A 17,390-nucleotide genomic window follows, 5' to 3' on the forward strand; every position below is an offset into this window, starting at 1 on the left:
AGACCACAATGATAACAATCAACCCCCTCTCAAGGAGGATATAAAGGTTCGAATCTGCATGAGAAATTGAGAATGGCACAAGCCAAGCTTATGAAAGAACTCATCAATCTGCTGGTACCAAGCCCACGGAGCCTGCTTCAGACCATACAAAGCTTTCTTCAGCCAGTACACCTGATCTTGTCTGCCTGGAACCTCAAATCCCGGCGAGACTGATCAACATACACTTCTTGTGTAAGCTCTCCATTCAGGAAAGCCAACTTGATGTCCATCTAGAATACGGGCCATCTATGTCTTGCAAGAGCAAGAACGGTGCAAATGGTAGTCATCCGGGCAGTCGGAGCGAAGGTCTCATCGAAGTTGACTCCAGGGCGCTGAGCATAACCCTTGGCAACCAATCTCGCCTAGTGCTTGTCCAAGCTGCCATCAACTCAGTACTTCGTTTTGAAGATCCAACACACACCAATTACCTTACACTGCAATGGCCTAGGCACCAAAATCCAAGTGCCATTCCGTTCAATAGCATCCAACTCTGCCTGCATAGCACGACGCCAAGGCTCATGTGAAAGAGCCTCGTCCACAGAAGTGGGATCAAAAGGACCATGAATAATAGAGGACATCAGAGCATAGTTAACAAACATGTTGCCCTCATGAATTTGTTTCCCTAAAACTCTGAAAGATCGCCTGAGAGAACCAGGCGGAGGAGCAGAAGGAAGCTCACATAATCCAAAATCACAAACTGTCTCAAAATACCATCCAAGCACAGATCTGCTCAAACTCGCTAGAGGAGGAGCAGAGTCATCATCATCATCATCTGACTGAGAATCCACACCTAGAGGTGTAACAGAAGCAAGGGGGAGGAGGAGGAGGAGGAGGCAGAGAAAGTAGAAGCTCACCACCTCCCTCTGAAGATGTAGGAGTCTTGTCAAACACCACATCACGGCTCACAACAACTTTACCGGCATGCTGATCATATAGACGATATGCCTTGGACACAGAACTGTATCCGAGAAAAGTCATGCATTGAGACTTCGAGTCCAACTTGGAGCGATGCTCCTTAGGCACATGTACATACGCCAAACAACCAAATACTCGCAAATGAACAAAAGAGGGCTTCTCACCATGGAAAGCCTCATATGGAGTTTTATCTGGAAGAGCAACAATAGGAGACTTGTTCTGAATATAGACAACAGTAGAAGCACGGCCATCTCCATGATGGTCCTATTCTTCCTCTCTACAACTCCATTCTGTGATGAAGTATATGTTGTAGTAAGCTGTCTCCGAACACCATGATCCTTGTAATATTGTTGAAACTCCTGGGATGTAAACTCACCCCCTCTGTCGGTCCTCATAACCTTGACCGAAGAACCGGTCTCTTTTTCCACCTCAACCCTCCAATCACAAAACTGCTGAAAAGTCTCATCCTTGGACTTTAGAAAGAAGACCTAAGTATATCTAGAGAAGTCATCCACCATCACGAGCATGAACAATGCCTTACTCAAAGACGCGGTGCTCATAGGACCACATAAGTCTGCATGAACAAGAGCAAGTGATGTCAAAGATCTGTGTGTTGCCTCCTTCGGAAAGGCGGCTCGGTGTTGCTTCCCGTGTAAACAAGAGGAATAAACAAAAGATGGAGCCTTGATGGTCAGTAAACCCTCAACCAACCCATCCTTTGAAGCTCGCTGTAGAAGCTGATAGCTCGAATGGCCAAATCGAGCATGCCAAAGAGCTGAAGAAGAACCAGTAGAAAGCAAAGCGGTCAACTTGTACAAGCCACTATCCTAGACTCCCTAAGCCAAGATGCTACCAGTCTCCTTATCATGAATAGTAATCTAATAACAAAGAGAAGATCACCCCCTCATCCTGAGCTGTAAGAGCACTCACTGACAAAAGGTTCAATGCCAAATCTAGAATGTACAGAACGTCAAAGAAGTACCTCTTATCCTCAGAGGAGCAGAAGATGGGGATGGTATCATGTCCATGAACGGGCACGAAAGAAGAATCACCCAAAGTGATATCGCCTATCCTCGCAGTAAAGTCCTCGAACCAATCCCGATGAGGTTTCATGTGAGTAGTAGCACCGCTATCCACAATCCACGACCGCGACTGAGAAGTCACAAGAGCAAGTACACGACAAGTACCTACTAATAGAAGAATACCATTATCCTTCTTGGTCTGAGACACCGCTGTAGAGGTAAGAGTCGTTTGCTTCTTCATCCCACTTCTTCTTGTGACATTGGGACGATTTATGACCCTCTTGCCACAGTAGTGACACTCAATGTCCTTGTTTTTAGAAGATTTGTCTTTATCCTTGTCATTATTTTTGGAGTTCTTGTCAGAACCCCCTTTCTCTTTCTTCTGTTGATTCTTCCCTTTATCTCGTGCAGCCAAAACCTCATCAAAACCACAAGAGGTGCCAATCCACTCCTCAAAGCGAAACTCAATCTGCATAATGGAGGGGAGAACTTCCTCCCAAGTAACTGGAACAAGACGAGAAGAAGAAACAAGAGACTGAAAGTAAGCATCAAACCTCTCTGGAAGCTTGGAGAGAAGCCGAATAGCCATATCCTTTACACAGATATCCTTGCCACAAACACCAAGCTCGTCCCGGAGATCTTTCATCTTCGAGATGAAAGCAGGTAAAGATGGAAAGGCAGAAAATGACAAATTCATACGCTGCTTTTCCAAAGCCAAAATCCAACTCGGAGACTAAATCTCATAAAGATCTGCAAATGCCTTCCAAACTTCATGTGCAACATCTGCTGTACACACATGAGAGAGAACATAATCTTGACAATTCAACATCAAAAAAGAGAAAACACGACGATCATTTGTCCAAATATCAATCTGTGCCTCAGGGTAACAAGGGTGGGAGGGGTGGCATTGACAACTGTAACAAGCCAATCCCAAAGATCCACTCCACACAAGGTTGATTTCACCCTCACCTTCCACAAAGTGTAGTTGGAGCCACCCAACTTTGTAGACTCAGAGAACATATGAAGAGTAGTCGGGGCAACCATCACAAAAGCTCGGACTCAATCTCAAAAGAAAAACACACAATCTCGGAAGAAGTGTCCACCACAGGTACCAGATGCCACCAATCCTCAAATTAGAACACCATCAACTGCAAGAAACACCTATAGAGGAAAAAATGCAGCACAAGTGCTGCTGCCCTGAAACAAGGCAGCCGACAGGTGTAAAGGGGGTCTCAATGGTCAAAACCGGTGATGGATGACCTGAAGCTGCAGTGGAGAAGCACCGGGAAGAGGCCAGCCGACCAGCAGAGCAGATCTGAGAAGAAAATGCAAAGATGAAGGTGCTGTCTGAAAACAGACGAGAAGTTGGGGCAGCAAAGTAACGCTGAACCGGGAGTGATGATACCACGAAAGAGTGCACAGAGTGGAAGCATACAAGCACTAGAGTGTGCTGAGAGAGTGCAAGAGAGAAATATGAAGCAACTATGCTGAATATATTGCAATGAAACAGTCCCAAGCAAGAGACATAAAAGGTCTCATAAGTGAGGGATACAAAGGAAGACTAGACTATGAAAAGTGAGGGAGGCAACCCCACCTATAAATAGGTAAAGTAGGGCTGGCCGACTCGACAACTAGACCTAGCCGACTGGACAACATGAAGCTGGCCAACTGGACATTAGTCACCCGACCTGGGAAAAATGCCAAAAAAATATGAAAAAATACGGTGGCCAACCCACAACCAAGGGCCATGAAAAGGGACCAAAAGGGAACTCCAAACATGAGCAGAAACTAGGGATGAATGTGCTAACATGCCATTCCCCTTGGGTCTTGTGGAACACCACCAACCACCCTCTTGGGAACTTCTTCCATGTCTTGTGTTCCTTTCCTTGGACTGTGCACCTTCATCTGGGACTGATCAGTGTTTAGCCTTGCTGAGCGTGATGCTCTGATACTAATGTCACATGCAGAAGCTCTGGGAGTCTTATTTCAGCCCTAAACACCATCCTAGAAAATGCTTGATGCAAAACGCATACAGAACATAGAGAGAAGAGAGAGAGAGAGAGAGAGAGAGAGAGAGCTGAGTATACAGTATATTCATAATGTACAAAAAGGAAGTACAATTCTTGCAGCTCTTCAAAAGGTAGAAATACCTAGTCTAATCCTACATCTAGGGCTCAAACCATGGAAGGACTGAATGATCAAAAACAATGAGCAAACATGCCTTAAATAGGCTTTGTAATTTCCTAGTGGACTGGCCCGATTGCTGTCGGCCAAGTCCTGGACAAAATCATGCTAATTTGCTGCAGCCGACAGGTCTCTTTTCCCATTCATGCCTTAAATAGGCTCTGGAATTTCCTAGTGGACTCGCTGATTGCTGCCAGCCAGGACAAAATCATGCTAATTTGCTGCAGCCGACAGGTCACTTTTCCCATTCATGCACTGGCCGACAGCCTCCTTTGTCCTCCACCAGTCCTTCCCTACCCACACCAGCAGCATATGCTCCAAAATCTGATTCTAATCCTGTCTTTTATCTGTTGCCCCTCAAGGATCAGCCTGCACATGTCTTGCACATGACATCCTAGTCTTCCGTCTATCCAATCCTTCAGGTCTTTCAATAAGCTTGGGCTGCCCTGGAGCAAGGAGCCAATTGGGATCTAGACCTACAATGTTGTACAGGATATGTACTGGCCTTCTTGAGCGGGAGTCTCTCATGTCGTTCCTGAGGCAAAGTTGAGGACCCTAGCTTCTCCACAAGCAGGGTTATTCTACCACGAACAACTAAGAGTGCAAACCAGCAAAGACCTGTGCATTCTTCACTTCTCTCCCGTCGCGCAAGGCTCAAGTGTTACCGAAACGGTGCACAGCTCACATACATGGGCATGCAATCCTTTGGCCCCACACACCACAAGGAACACCAAAGGCTCAAGTGTTACCGAAACGGTGCACAGCTCACATACATGGGCATGCAATCCTTTGGCCCCACACACCACAAGGAACACCAAAGAGCTCGATCTTGAGCGATCCTAAGGATCCCGACCCTCCACTCACCAGCTATAGATTCAAGATATTCTTCAATTACATGGAATCCAATTCACCAAGGTCATTTTTTGATGGTGTTAGGCAATGGATTCTCATGATTTTTCATCAAGATCAATTTCTCTTAGTATTAGAGAAAGGTTGCATCTACATGCCAAAATACTGGAAGAAGTCTGTCAAATCCCCACCGGATCTCCTCGTGATCATTCTTGGTACGAGACTCGAAACCTGCAAACAAACAAACAAACAACAAGGGGCTGCAGGCCTGACTCACCTCCCAACCATGACAGCCGTGGGCGAGCCCACAGTCTTGGCTGTCCCCACCGAGCCACGAGCTGAGCTAACTAGGTTGACGTACCGACCAATCTCTTCCTCGCGACGTCCCATAGCGCCACGAAGCTACCCTCGCGGGCCTCGAGATTGCTACCGGCCTCAACTGCATAAAGCAAGTGCATGTCTACACTAGATCCAAGCTCCAAGACCATAGAGCTCTCACAAACTCACGAGACTCTCTATATCTCAATAACTAACCTTAGCCACCCTTTTATAAGCTCTTGGCCGGTCATCGGGCGTCCACACTTGGGCGCCCGCCCGTCCATACTTGGGTGCTCGCCCGTTAGTCTATCCCTAACTCAGCTCATCAATCAGCCTGCCTAGCTCCAAGCTTCCCCAAACCTCGAAGCTAGTCTTGTGTGCATAGATACACACTGTGCACATGACATACTCCCCTTCCTCTAAGAGCTCACTCCTGAGCTCACTAAAAAGCCAGGGTAATCTCTTTGAAGAGTAGTTAATGTCTCCCATGTAGCGTCCTCCTCAACACGATCCTTCCACTTGATCTTGTATTCCGTAATAAGCGTATTACGCAATCTTCTTTCACGAAATCCAAGAATCTTTTCAGGTTCGTGCGGAACAAATGTCATGTCCTCGACATCTATAATTTCTTGAGGAGTAACTAACTAATCTGTTCCACCCAGTACTTCCTTAAGTCTACTGACATGAAATACAGGATGAACTTTCACATGAGAAGGCAAATCCAATTCATATGCAACTGAACCAATCCTTCGTGTAATACGAAATGGTCCATAGTATCTAGGGGATAATTTCGGAGATCGACCTGTCCGTAAAGTCTCGCAATCTTTCGGAACTCGCAAATACACCATTGTTCCTTCAAAGAACTCTTTGGGTAAACGATGTCTATTAGAATAAAATATGTCTCAATCGTGAGCACTTCTAATAGAATCCTTCGCAACTTGTAACATTTCCTGCATATCTTGCAAAAAATTACGTGCTGCATCATGCTGAAGTCCTGAGAATCCTACTGTAACAGGTGATCTTGGTTAAAAACCATACATAAGCATGAAAGGACTAAAACTTGTACTCGTATGCTTAGTACTATTATATGCAAATTCTAACATAGGAAGATAATCCTCCCATAAACTCTATCTTTTGGATACATAGCTCGAAGCATATCCTCCAAAATCTAATTCACTCTTTCAGTCTCGCCATCAGATTGAGGATGATCAGAGAAACTCAAATTCAAAGTTGTTTCCAACTTCTCAAAAACAAGTTTCCAAAAATCACTCGTAAACTTAGAGTCCCTATCACTGACTATGTCCTGCGGTAACCCGTACAGTCTAAACAATTGCTCGATAAACTGCCGTGCTAATTGCATAGATGTAATAGTCTTCTGGGTCGGTAAAAATCTAGCCATTTTTGTTAAACGATCTACCACAACCCAAATAGAATCGTGGCCTTGATGTGTTCTTGGCAATCCGGTAGTAAAATCCATGGAAATACTTTCCCATTTATTACCTGGGATTTGCAAAGGATGCAACAACCCAGCCTGTCTAAAGCGTTCAGCTTTATTTGCCTAACAAATTTGACACTTGAGAACATAATCTTCTACATACCCTTTCATCTTTGGCCAATAAAAAGTGTGTTTCACTAACAATAGTGTTCTGTGTACCCCAGGGTGTCCAGTAGAAGGGACGTCGTGACACTCCTTAAGAATCTTGGACCTAATGTTTGGGATTTGTGGTACACAAATTTTGTCATTACGCCGTACGGAATAGTAAACCATTCCGAATCATCCACTGGCCTCCTACAACCTGAATGGTAGACTGCTCAGTCATTGAGTCTTGGTCAATCAATGAGCTCCCGTCCTGGATCTTCTGCCAAAATGGACCAAAATAACTATCAGTCCTGCAAAGCCCTCTCAATGACTGAAATAACTATCAGTCCTGCAAAGCCCTCTCAATGACTGAAATAAGTCAATAGAAATCTCGGTGAACGACAAAGAATTCACCTCTCTAATTCAACTAAGCGCATCTGCAACACTATTCATGGACCCTTTTCTATAAAGAATCTCAAAATCAAAATCTTGCATTAACTCAGTCCAACGAGCTTTCCTTCCTCTCAAATCATCCGCATCACACACATACTTGATTGACTGATGATCAGTCAATTGACTGATGATCAGTCAATACCACAAACTTGGAGCCATATAAATAATGTCTCCAAGCCTTGAGAGCATGAATCACATAATAAAGCTCCTTCTCAAGGGTTGGCCAACGAGATTGAGTGTCGTCTAGCTTTTTACTTTCAAAAGCAACCGGTCTACCATCTTGAAATAGAGCAGCCCCGATAGCATAGTCACTGGCATCAGTTTCAAGAACATAAGGCCGACTAGGATCAGGTAATGCTAAGATAGGTGCTTCCTTGACTTTATCTTTCAAAAGTCTAAAAGCCATATCCAAATCGTTATTCCAAGTGATAGGCTTATTTGACTTACGTCCACGACCTTTCAATAAGTCGGTCATCGGTAGTGTGAGCTCAGAGTACTCCCGGACAGATTTCCGAAGCGCCCGCCAGCAGGGCCGCCTACATAGGCCTGACCGGCTGCAAGCCTGCCCGCCTGCATAGACACGACTGCCCAATGCCTGCCCAACGTTTGCCCACCAGCATCAGCCAGTACGACCAGCACTGCAACGTTCGTCTCTCACGCTTTCTCTCTCTCTCTCTCTCTCTCTCTCTCTCTCGTTCAACCAAAACAAACGAAGATGCTTTTTTTTGTTTTCTCTCTGCTGAAACTGTTTATACAGTTCAAAGCCATCTTTTCTCTTCTTTGCAAAGCAAACAATCCTTCTTAGACCACCATCTCCATCAACATGGGTTTCTTTGATGAAAAAAAACACATACTGAATCTGAAAACAACAGTATGCACAGAAAAACAGCAAGCTTTTTTAACACATACCTTTCTTCGACCTACCAACTTGCTCGTTCACGAGGTATGCTCTGATACCACTATCAAATTCCCACCGGATCTCCTCGTGATCATTCTTGGTACGAGACTCGAAACTTGCAAACAAACAAACAAACAAGGGAGTGCAAGCCTGACTCACCTCCCAACCATGACAACAGTGGGCGAGCCCACAGTCTTGGCTGTCCCCACCGAGCCACAAGATGAGCTAACTAGGTTGACGTACCGACCAATCTCCTCCTCGCGACGACGTCCCATACCGCCACGAAGCTACCCTTGCGGGCCTCCAGATTGCTGCCGGCCTCGACTGCATAAAGCAGGTGACGTCTGCACTAGATCCAGGCTCCAAGACCATAGAGCTCTCACAAACTCGCAAGACTCTCTATATCCCAATAACTAACCTTGGCCACCCTTTTATAAGCTCTTGGTCGGTCATCGGGCATCCACACTTGGGCGCCCGCCCGTCCATACTTGGGTGCCCGCCCATTAGTCTATCCCTAACTCAGCTTGTCAATCAAGCTGCCTAGCTCCAAGCTTCCCCAAACCTCGAAGCTAGTCTTGCGTGCGTGTAGCACACGGTAGATACACACTGTGCACATGACAAAGTCTGTCGCCGACACTCAAGTATCCACAAGACAACTTTATGCCTCATCACACAGGCTCCAGATTAAGACAAGGCAAGATTAAATTGAAACAGGAGTATTAAGAGCTATAGATTTGAGTTGTTTACCTTCGAAAAAAATGAGGGAACATGCATGGTCTATAACTCCTCAAGAGAGGAAATGAGAAAACCCAAAAAACATGGCTTGCAACTCTCCAACGAAGTATTGAAAACATTATACCACCGCAAAATGTAAAATAGTTTTCACCATAGAAAGGCCCTTATTCCAGATGCAAATGAAGGCCACCATGAGCTCCTCATGGGCATGGGAGTTAACTATATGCACCCACGGAGGTGCTGATATGAGGTCAGTCCATTGGGAGATACAACTCTTGAAGATCCTTTACTGCACTTGCCCTCTAAGCTTCCCATCTTTGGCCTCACATACCCACATCTCACGAATTCCCAGGATTCCATGGTATATAGCCTTCCCTTTCCTTCTTAAAAGAGATTGTCCCTGGGAACAATATTAGGCACCCTCTTCCACCCCACAAGAGCTCACACTTTTCCTACAAACCACGGGTTTCATGCCATTCTAATTTACAAATGACGGCTACAATCAGTACGATCACAAGCATTTTAAACATTATTATCATAGTCAATTGGTGTTTTACTCCCTCAATCTGTGCTTTCATGACTCACCAAAGCATATAGTCTTTTTTTACAGAGTAAACTTGATGTTTTGAACTTTTGGTTTTCAAATCAATTTGTGCAAAGTAAAACCTAATATGTTAGATAGGGAAACTTTTACGCTGAAATTGGGCTTGCCAACACAAATGTGTGGAAACCAATACCATTTGCACATCGTCTTGCATGAATTCCAGTAGAGCAGCCTGTATAATGTCAGGTCCCTTCTGGTAATCCAGACGCCCAATAAATCCAACCTGCACAACATATTTCTGTTAAGAGGAACACATGCTCACATTTAAGGCTCAAGAAGAAAAGACCAAATAATTTCTCTCACCAATGGAACCTCTGGACGAATAGCAAGACCTAGCTCCTTCTGCAAGGCAGCCTTGCATTCAGCCTGCATATCCACAACATTTACGACTTAAAACCCAGCCATTGTGGCACCATCTAGAAGATTTGATGCTACAAAAGAGAAACGATACCTTTCCAGATAGGTTCTCCAAGGAATATTGAGAAGCAATGTGTTTGTCGGAGGAGGGGTTCCATTCATCCACATCAGCACCGTTCGTAATGCCTGCCCAAGAGCAATAAGAGCATCAAACCTTGCCATACGCCACAAAAGTTGTTATAACTATATGAGAAACTTAACCACGTAGAGACCATTGATCACCGCATTTCGAGACCTAAGAAGGCCATCTAAACCCCATCCTCCTTCCACTGTTGTGATCTCCCATGCATAACCCTGCATGACATTTGATGAAAGAGAGGCACCTTTTATCCAAAAATGAGGACTCCGATTAGTAGTCATGAAAACACCGAGTTGGCATGCTGGCAGTAAGGTTTGCTCTGATAATCTACCTGGCTTACAGTAACTATCCGGTCTGCGGTGACAACAGCACCTTTCAAATGGTTTACAGCCTCACCCTTGTCCAGAGCATGTTTTCTTGCCCAAGTTGGAAAGACCCATTCAAGTGCACCATACCAATCCCCTGGCAAACCAAGCTTGCTGTAAGTTGTTGCAGGTTCTACACCCTGAGACAACAAATCAAAAGAAGTTGCCCAACATTTTATATTTGATTAAAAATAGTAACCCAAGAGCCTGTGGAAACCATTCAAAGAGCTTTTCTCATAAAATACCTGGTGTGCGAGGTTGTGGATAGCTAGTATACACCTTGCATCTTTGTAAACTCCAAAACTCCGGTACTTAGATGCCAACAACCTAGTAAAATCACACCATTCAAACTTCCAATGTGCAAACCAACTTTGTGTAATATACACATGGACAGCATCCATTTATGCTCGTATCATTTCTAAAATATGTGTCAAAGCTTAGATTGCTTACACTGGGACAAGACTCGCATGCCAGTCATTGGCAATGAATACACATTTTTGCCCGTATGAGTAGCCTCCTAGTGGTAAAACCAAGGGTGCCTCACATGCAGCATGGCATAGTATTGTAAATCGAAACTGCAAAATGGGTGTCTTTTAATAAATTGTTTAATATGAGCAGAGCAATGCATAATAATATGAGCAAATATGCCCAAATTGATTGTTTACACATTAAAGGGGGCCTCCAAGCACTCCACCTGGTTGTCACCAAAAGCACCTCGTGTGTCACCATACGGGGTTCCGGGTCTGTGATAAGATGGATGATCAACAAAAACCTGCCAGTACCATATTATGTTTGGTATTATGTACAGACACAATCATAGCTTTTGCTGGAAGATATGCTGCGTTGCTGTTTAAACCATCTGCTACAGAATCATCATGGAATAGTATGAAGAGGTACCCAGTCAACGCCTGCACGGAACTCATGAAAGAATGCCACTTCATGCTCTCCCTCAAAGCAACCAATCTTAATGCGACACTGAGCATCAAAAGCCCCAGCAAAATTGGCATCATCAACCCCATTCATGTAGCGTGGAGAGATGACCATGACCCGATGGCCACGGGCCGCAAGTGCAATGGGCAAAGACCCACAAACATCACCAAGTCCTCCCGTCTTAGAATAAGGAGCTACTTCTGCAGAGACAAACACGATGTTGAAAGGGTTTTTAGTGCGCTTGTTGCTGTCTTCCAAGTCATTGCGAGCAAGCTCCGCATTCTGAAGGCCGCTGTGCTCAGTTATCCGACTGATAGACTGCCCTGCTCCAGAGCAAAACACATACATCAGAAAATAAGCCTCCCAAGAGCAAGAAAACATAAGAGTAAAAAGCATACCTTGTTCTGCTAGAACTGGCCCTTTCGCAAAATCCACTGAAGTCCCCTTAGACTGAAAATTGCTGAGTTCAGATGAGCTGCTGCAGAGAAGGATGTGACCTCTCCTTCTTGTTCTTGTGAGGCCTTCCTGTCCGACCGATGGTGGGTTTGCTCCAGGCCGCGCAAATGTGAAACCCCTTACCTGCTGATGCTTCTTGAAGGAAATGCATGTGGGCGGTGAGCAGGAGGAAGACCCACAAAGCTCTCCTAAAGGGGAAGGCCCCCATGGCTCAGCCCATGAAGAGCTATGGCACCCACAGAAGTGGAGTTGAGCAGATGCCATGGCATGCTCTGAATCATGCAGGCAATGAAAGCAGCTAGAAATAGCCAATTGGAAAAGCGACGGAAAGCTATGGAGATGAGCCGAAATACGGGTAGCGGGGGAAAGAGGTGGTGAAAGCCCAAGCAACCATTAAATTAAAGATTCAAAATTTTAAATAGTTGAATATATTTTACGAGCCCGAAAATAATAAGGCATCAAAAAGTTATGTTTATACGATTAAGTTATTAATTAATTATTGCTTGGATGTTTCAAAATTTTCCTCTTTTTTTTGCTACCTGCAAATAATATAGCTATGGCAGCGATGGACCTTAAAACTGAAGTTTTTTAAAAAATTAAAAAAAAACAGAGCCTAAAGGTTATATTGATTAATCTGCTCCTATTTTTTTGGATGGCGGCAAGATCCTGCGACCCGGATCTTGACACGCGTCTCCCTTTCAGCACTCCAATGTCCACCTATCGTTACTTAACCTATATCACGTGCAATGGTTCTCCTTTCCCTTAGGCTTTACCCCTTGACCCATTTACTGCGTGACACCTTACAACCAGCTCGGGCATCCCATGGATAAAAAGCAACCCTTTTCAACGTCCGCGTTGGTGTGGGCTGAGTTGGTGTAGCTTGTGGCCTTTCAAATTGAGTGCCTGAGTTCGAACCCCAACCTCAACACCAAGCCCCACCTCTGATGTTCCCAGTAGGCAAGCACCCACCTCTGGCAATATAAGAGCTCAAAAAATAGGCACTTGAATGTTCCTTTGATCATCAAAATATTATATCAATAGTGAATCATGAATACAACTTTTAAGTGCAAAACACGAGATTAATTTTCCCAAAAAAGCTAAGCACAAAATTCAAATGGTGCAATGAATAATTATATTAAAACTTGCTTACGTAAGAGCTTCCAAATCTATCTAATATCTAACTAAAGAGTGGAGAATTAACACATTTCCTCTCCAAATTTTATAAAACCCAAGAAATGGTTAACAATCGTTGATTAATGTTTGTTAATCAATAATCAATGATCACGATAGTCAATGATAAGCAATAAAAATAAATTGTACCTTTTGCACTCTAATCACCAAGACATCCTCATTGGTAGATAAGGTAGTAGATTTGTTGTAGGTTGTGAACGAATCCTAATTGTTGGTAATGATGTTGGACCTCCTTGTCTCCACCCCAAACCCCACCCCCCTCTTCACCCACCCTTAATTCTCACAAGTTAAATATCTCTTATTGTAAAGCCATCCATTCAAGTCAACTACCTATATGTTGTGCTTTTGTAGTCCATTTACCATTTGATATTTCTTATGCTTATTCAATCTTCTAAGACTTTAAGCATAAAGGGAAGCGATCATCTCAAGGCCAAGAAATGTGTAAACCCTTCCCTCTTAATCTTATAGTTGCAATAAGAACTTTAGAGCAAGATTTGGATTAGTTCAGGGTGGGAGCAAGAAGTCAAGAGCAAGGAGTACACTAGCTCTAAAGCTAGGACTTAAAGATTACCTTTGTGTCCATGATTGTAGTATGATTAAAGCTTAATAGCTAGTACATATAAGCTCAAGTAACTCCTCATTACATATAAGCTCAAGTAACTCCTCATTACATGGGTTAACTCAAAGGTTATTTGTAGCATAGGTCACCAATGTTTACAACTAGTACAAATGGACCGAATCACCAACCACATCACCCGAATGGAACTATCAACAAAAACCTATAATGCTTCCAAACCCATTCGAGGTCATGTAAGCGCCTAAAGAGGCCTCGCAACCCAAGGACCACGTCCTTCTACCCAAGACTATTGATATACATCCTACTTCTTGGCATAAGATATCTCCTAACCATCCACCCACACATGGTCAAGTTACAGTGTTTAAACTAGGGACTGGCAATGGGTACCTAGATACTCAACACAAAGGGGCCTTACGAAATAGAGTAACCCATCACCTACATAGTGACAATGATGAGGGTGAAGCATTGTATCCATGCTTGTTTTCCTAGGATGAGGCTCTTCTGATTGTGTGTTTTCCTAGGATGAGGCTCTTCTGATTGTGTGTTTCCCAAGATAAAATTTCTTAGTCTCGAGGCAAGACTCCTCTATGAATGTGCAGGGGAGGCAAGACTCCTTTGTGAATGTGTAGGGGTTCCTAGGGCTTGCTCTTAAGACAATGGTCCATCCATACACTGGGTAACCAATTCTCCTATCTCCAAGTCAGGGGCAGTTTGTCCCATGCTTGGGTGTTCTTTGCTTTCACTGGTGCTATCAAAGACCAATACTATTTAACTCCACACGGTGTTGACCGAAGGGTCCGATCTAGCAAGCAATTGTATGTAGGAGGGTTCAATATCATCAAATAAGGGGTTGTTTTGCACCAATTTCTCTGAGCGTAGGTGTATGATTGTGTTGAGTGACGGTGTAGAATCACACTATGGAATAGGGAGACTTTTTCCCTTTGGAAGTTAGGACTAGCCGTTTGTTCACAGAGGAACGGATGTTCGCTTGCTATGAGTACGGGTGTGGCTTAACTGGAGCAGCGACCATTTGTTATCTCAGGCATGGTCGTGGACTGGATAGGAATGAGCATTTCCTTGTGGAGTCCGAATGGTGCGGTTGTGGATAGTTAGGAAAAGAATGTTCGCTAGTGGGGGGGATAATCATGGGCTTGTAAAGGTATGGATGTTCACTCATAGATTAACAAGCATGTGTCTTAACTGCACTGAAACGGCATATCTTTGATAGCCGCCTCTAAATATTCTCCTGATAGAGTTAGATACACAACATTTATGCTCTTTTAATGCCTATATTACTCTCATTTATGAAATATATTTTGAGAGATTATCTAGCATGGCTAAAGAAGGTATGGTCGTACCTCTGTGAAGTGAACGGGCGTTCACTTTAGAGATGCAACCCCGAGAATGAGTTGTGCCCAATTTTCTTCTATTTTGTTTCCTGATTTCTCCCCCTTAGTGATGATTTTTTGAGGTTTTCTTTTTATGTATAGCTTAGGCTAGTCCTAAGCTACTACCTAATGATGCAAGGAATGCCTAGTTCAACTTAATAACCTAGGTTTAATGGTGTGATTAAGCTAACATGCAATTTTTCTATCTACTTAAAGAAATAACCAAAAATCAATGAAATCAAGGGCAAAATTAGGGCACTTACTTGTAGCTTCTGCTTTGGTGTAGCCTTCGAAGCTCCTATTTCTCCCAGTTATCCATTACAACTTGATGTGAAGCCACTAGGGGCTCACTCCACCACCACTTCTGTCACCTAAGCGGAGCTTTCCTTGAGCTAGGTAGGGAGAAATGAGAGAAGAAGCTATGGAGAGCTCAACTCCTAACTTAATGCCTTCATGTGTGCGCGCGCGCGCGCGAGAGAGAGAGAGAGAGAGAGAGAGAGAGAGAGAGAGAGAGAGAGAGAAGAAGAAGAAGAAGAAGAAGAAGAAGAAGAAGAAGAGGCGAAGAAGGAATACAAGCACACACCCACAATCAAGCAAGCAAGCATGCATCAACACACAAGCTCACCACCATAGCCACAAGAGAGCAAGAGGAAAGAAGAAGAAGACTCAATTGTGATAATGGGATTGTATTCTTTTCATATTTCATAAGTCACTTATATACATGAGCTCTCTTTTTACAATGGTCGGCCTCCCATTAATAATTGGGGGCCCAAAATTGGTTCTCTAGCTCTATGTACACCTAGGTTTTGTTGCTCATGGTTGGCTGGCATTACACATGTCATAAGCTCGGTCATCTCATATCTTTTTACATGAAGTGCTTAGCATGGTTTTGCATAAAAATAAATTACATGAAGTGTAACCACACTTTGAGTAATGTTAACCATTGTGGTTAACACCAAGCTAGTTGTATCTCTCAAAGGTTTGAGTGTAGATGTCAAGCTTAGTAATACCCTGATATCTGTGGATAATGACGATGGATAAGAAGATGTGAAGCCTACAAGGCGTTGCCTTGGACTTGCCTAGAACTTCCCACACCACAAAAATCAAACTCGCTCTACTAGAAATTGGAACATGGATCTTGATAGGTAAACTAGTCCTTGATCCCACAAAGGCCTCATCGCAAACTGTTTCAAGACTATGTGAAGGTGTTGTGAAACTTAAGTTTCACATAAACTCTTACCCCATTGAAGATAGTTTCTTTATCATCATGACTATAGGAACTATGTCGGAAGAAATCATCCTTGGAATAGTATGGATCATTAAGTACAACTGCAACATCGATTGGAGGACAAGGACCGTAACTCTCAAGTTTCAGCAAAAAGCCGTGAGTTTCCTTCTTGCTTAAGGAGAACCGTAACGCATCTCCTTAAAGATCCAAAAATCACTCAATCTATTACAACAAGAAGGTCCAATTGAGCCGTTAAGTCCGATCGAGCTGGTAAGTTTGATCATCTAGAAACACCAACCCTTACTAAAACAACCCAACCCTTCCTGACAACCCTTCCCAACTCTACCACTAACAGGGGCCAAGAAGCCAAAATCCAAACCTAAGGCAGAGAAGCCTAAGCCTAAATCGAGGAGGAATCATAGGAGAAACCAGAAAATAGCCTAAGATTCACCAATCCATGTAACCTCCATTTCCCAAGAATAAACTTTGGTAGGTATGGGTCTCAAAGGCCAGTATACCAAATCTATAGCAAACCTCTTTACGAAAAGCTAGTATGGATCCCAAAGCGAGGGAGAAACACTAGGAAAAGAAATGATCCAGCCACCCAAGGATGGTGGATAACCACATAACCCTCCCTTGAAGACCAAGGATAAAGCCATATTTGGGTACAGAAAATGAAGCAAGCCAAAAGGTGCATCAAGCAGGTAACAAGAAAAGAATGGTTTCAAAAATCATCATCATGCTCAAGGAATATCAACCAATATGCCGCACCAAAGCAAGTATGGATATCTAAAAAGATCGACAAAGGCAAGTCCAAGGTAGATGAGCCAGGGACTAAAGAGAAAAAGGAATAGCTCCCCAGAAGTAAATTTGAGAACTCCCATTGACCTCAGGTATTCAAAAGAGGAGCAACCATTGGAGCAAATCCTAAAAGTTCTTACGCCCATGCCTACCTAAGAAGCAAAAAATCCTCTTTGCAAGGAAACCCTATTTCGAGATAGCTCAAGATCTCTCAAGTCCTCTTATCACATCACTGGTTGAGGGATTACCTCTCCCATTGAAGCGTGCAATTTTTTCTGGCCTTTTAGAGACCGACAATGTTGAAACCATCCATTGCAATGTGGTGTCATCGTGTTCTGTCCCCGTTTATGTCTGGATTATTG

General features: G+C 43.7%; 1 protein-coding gene across 2 annotated transcripts in view; it reads right to left on the reverse strand.

The window, feature by feature from the left end:
- Nucleotides 1-12,452, reverse strand: part of LOC147621466 (soluble starch synthase 1, chloroplastic/amyloplastic-like) — a 31,483-nt gene extending 19,031 nt beyond the window's left edge. The window contains exons 1-10 of one of the 2 annotated variants that reach the window (XM_086824208.1): nt 11,786-12,452; nt 11,355-11,710; nt 11,152-11,229; nt 10,908-11,032; nt 10,703-10,784; nt 10,424-10,597; nt 10,226-10,307; nt 10,048-10,139; nt 9,900-9,962; nt 9,730-9,819 (exon numbers count right to left, since the gene is read on the reverse strand). In XM_086824208.1, the coding sequence (XP_086680334.1) occupies nt 9,730-9,819; nt 9,900-9,962; nt 10,048-10,139; nt 10,226-10,307; nt 10,424-10,597; nt 10,703-10,784; nt 10,908-11,032; nt 11,152-11,229; nt 11,355-11,710; nt 11,786-12,107 (1,464 nt within the window). In that variant the 5' untranslated portion in view covers nt 12,108-12,452. The remainder of the gene's footprint in view (nt 1-9,729; nt 9,820-9,899; nt 9,963-10,047; nt 10,140-10,225; nt 10,308-10,423; nt 10,598-10,702; nt 10,785-10,907; nt 11,033-11,151; nt 11,230-11,354; nt 11,711-11,785) is intronic. The other variant, XM_086824209.1, reaches the window with a different exon arrangement.
- Between the last annotated feature and the right edge of the window lie 4,938 nt (nt 12,453-17,390).

This window comes from Cibotium barometz, chromosome 30 (assembly GCF_041138505.1).
Source record: "Cibotium barometz isolate CiBa-2024 chromosome 30, ASM4113850v1, whole genome shotgun sequence".
Lineage (NCBI taxonomy): Eukaryota > Viridiplantae > Streptophyta > Polypodiopsida > Cyatheales > Cibotiaceae > Cibotium > Cibotium barometz.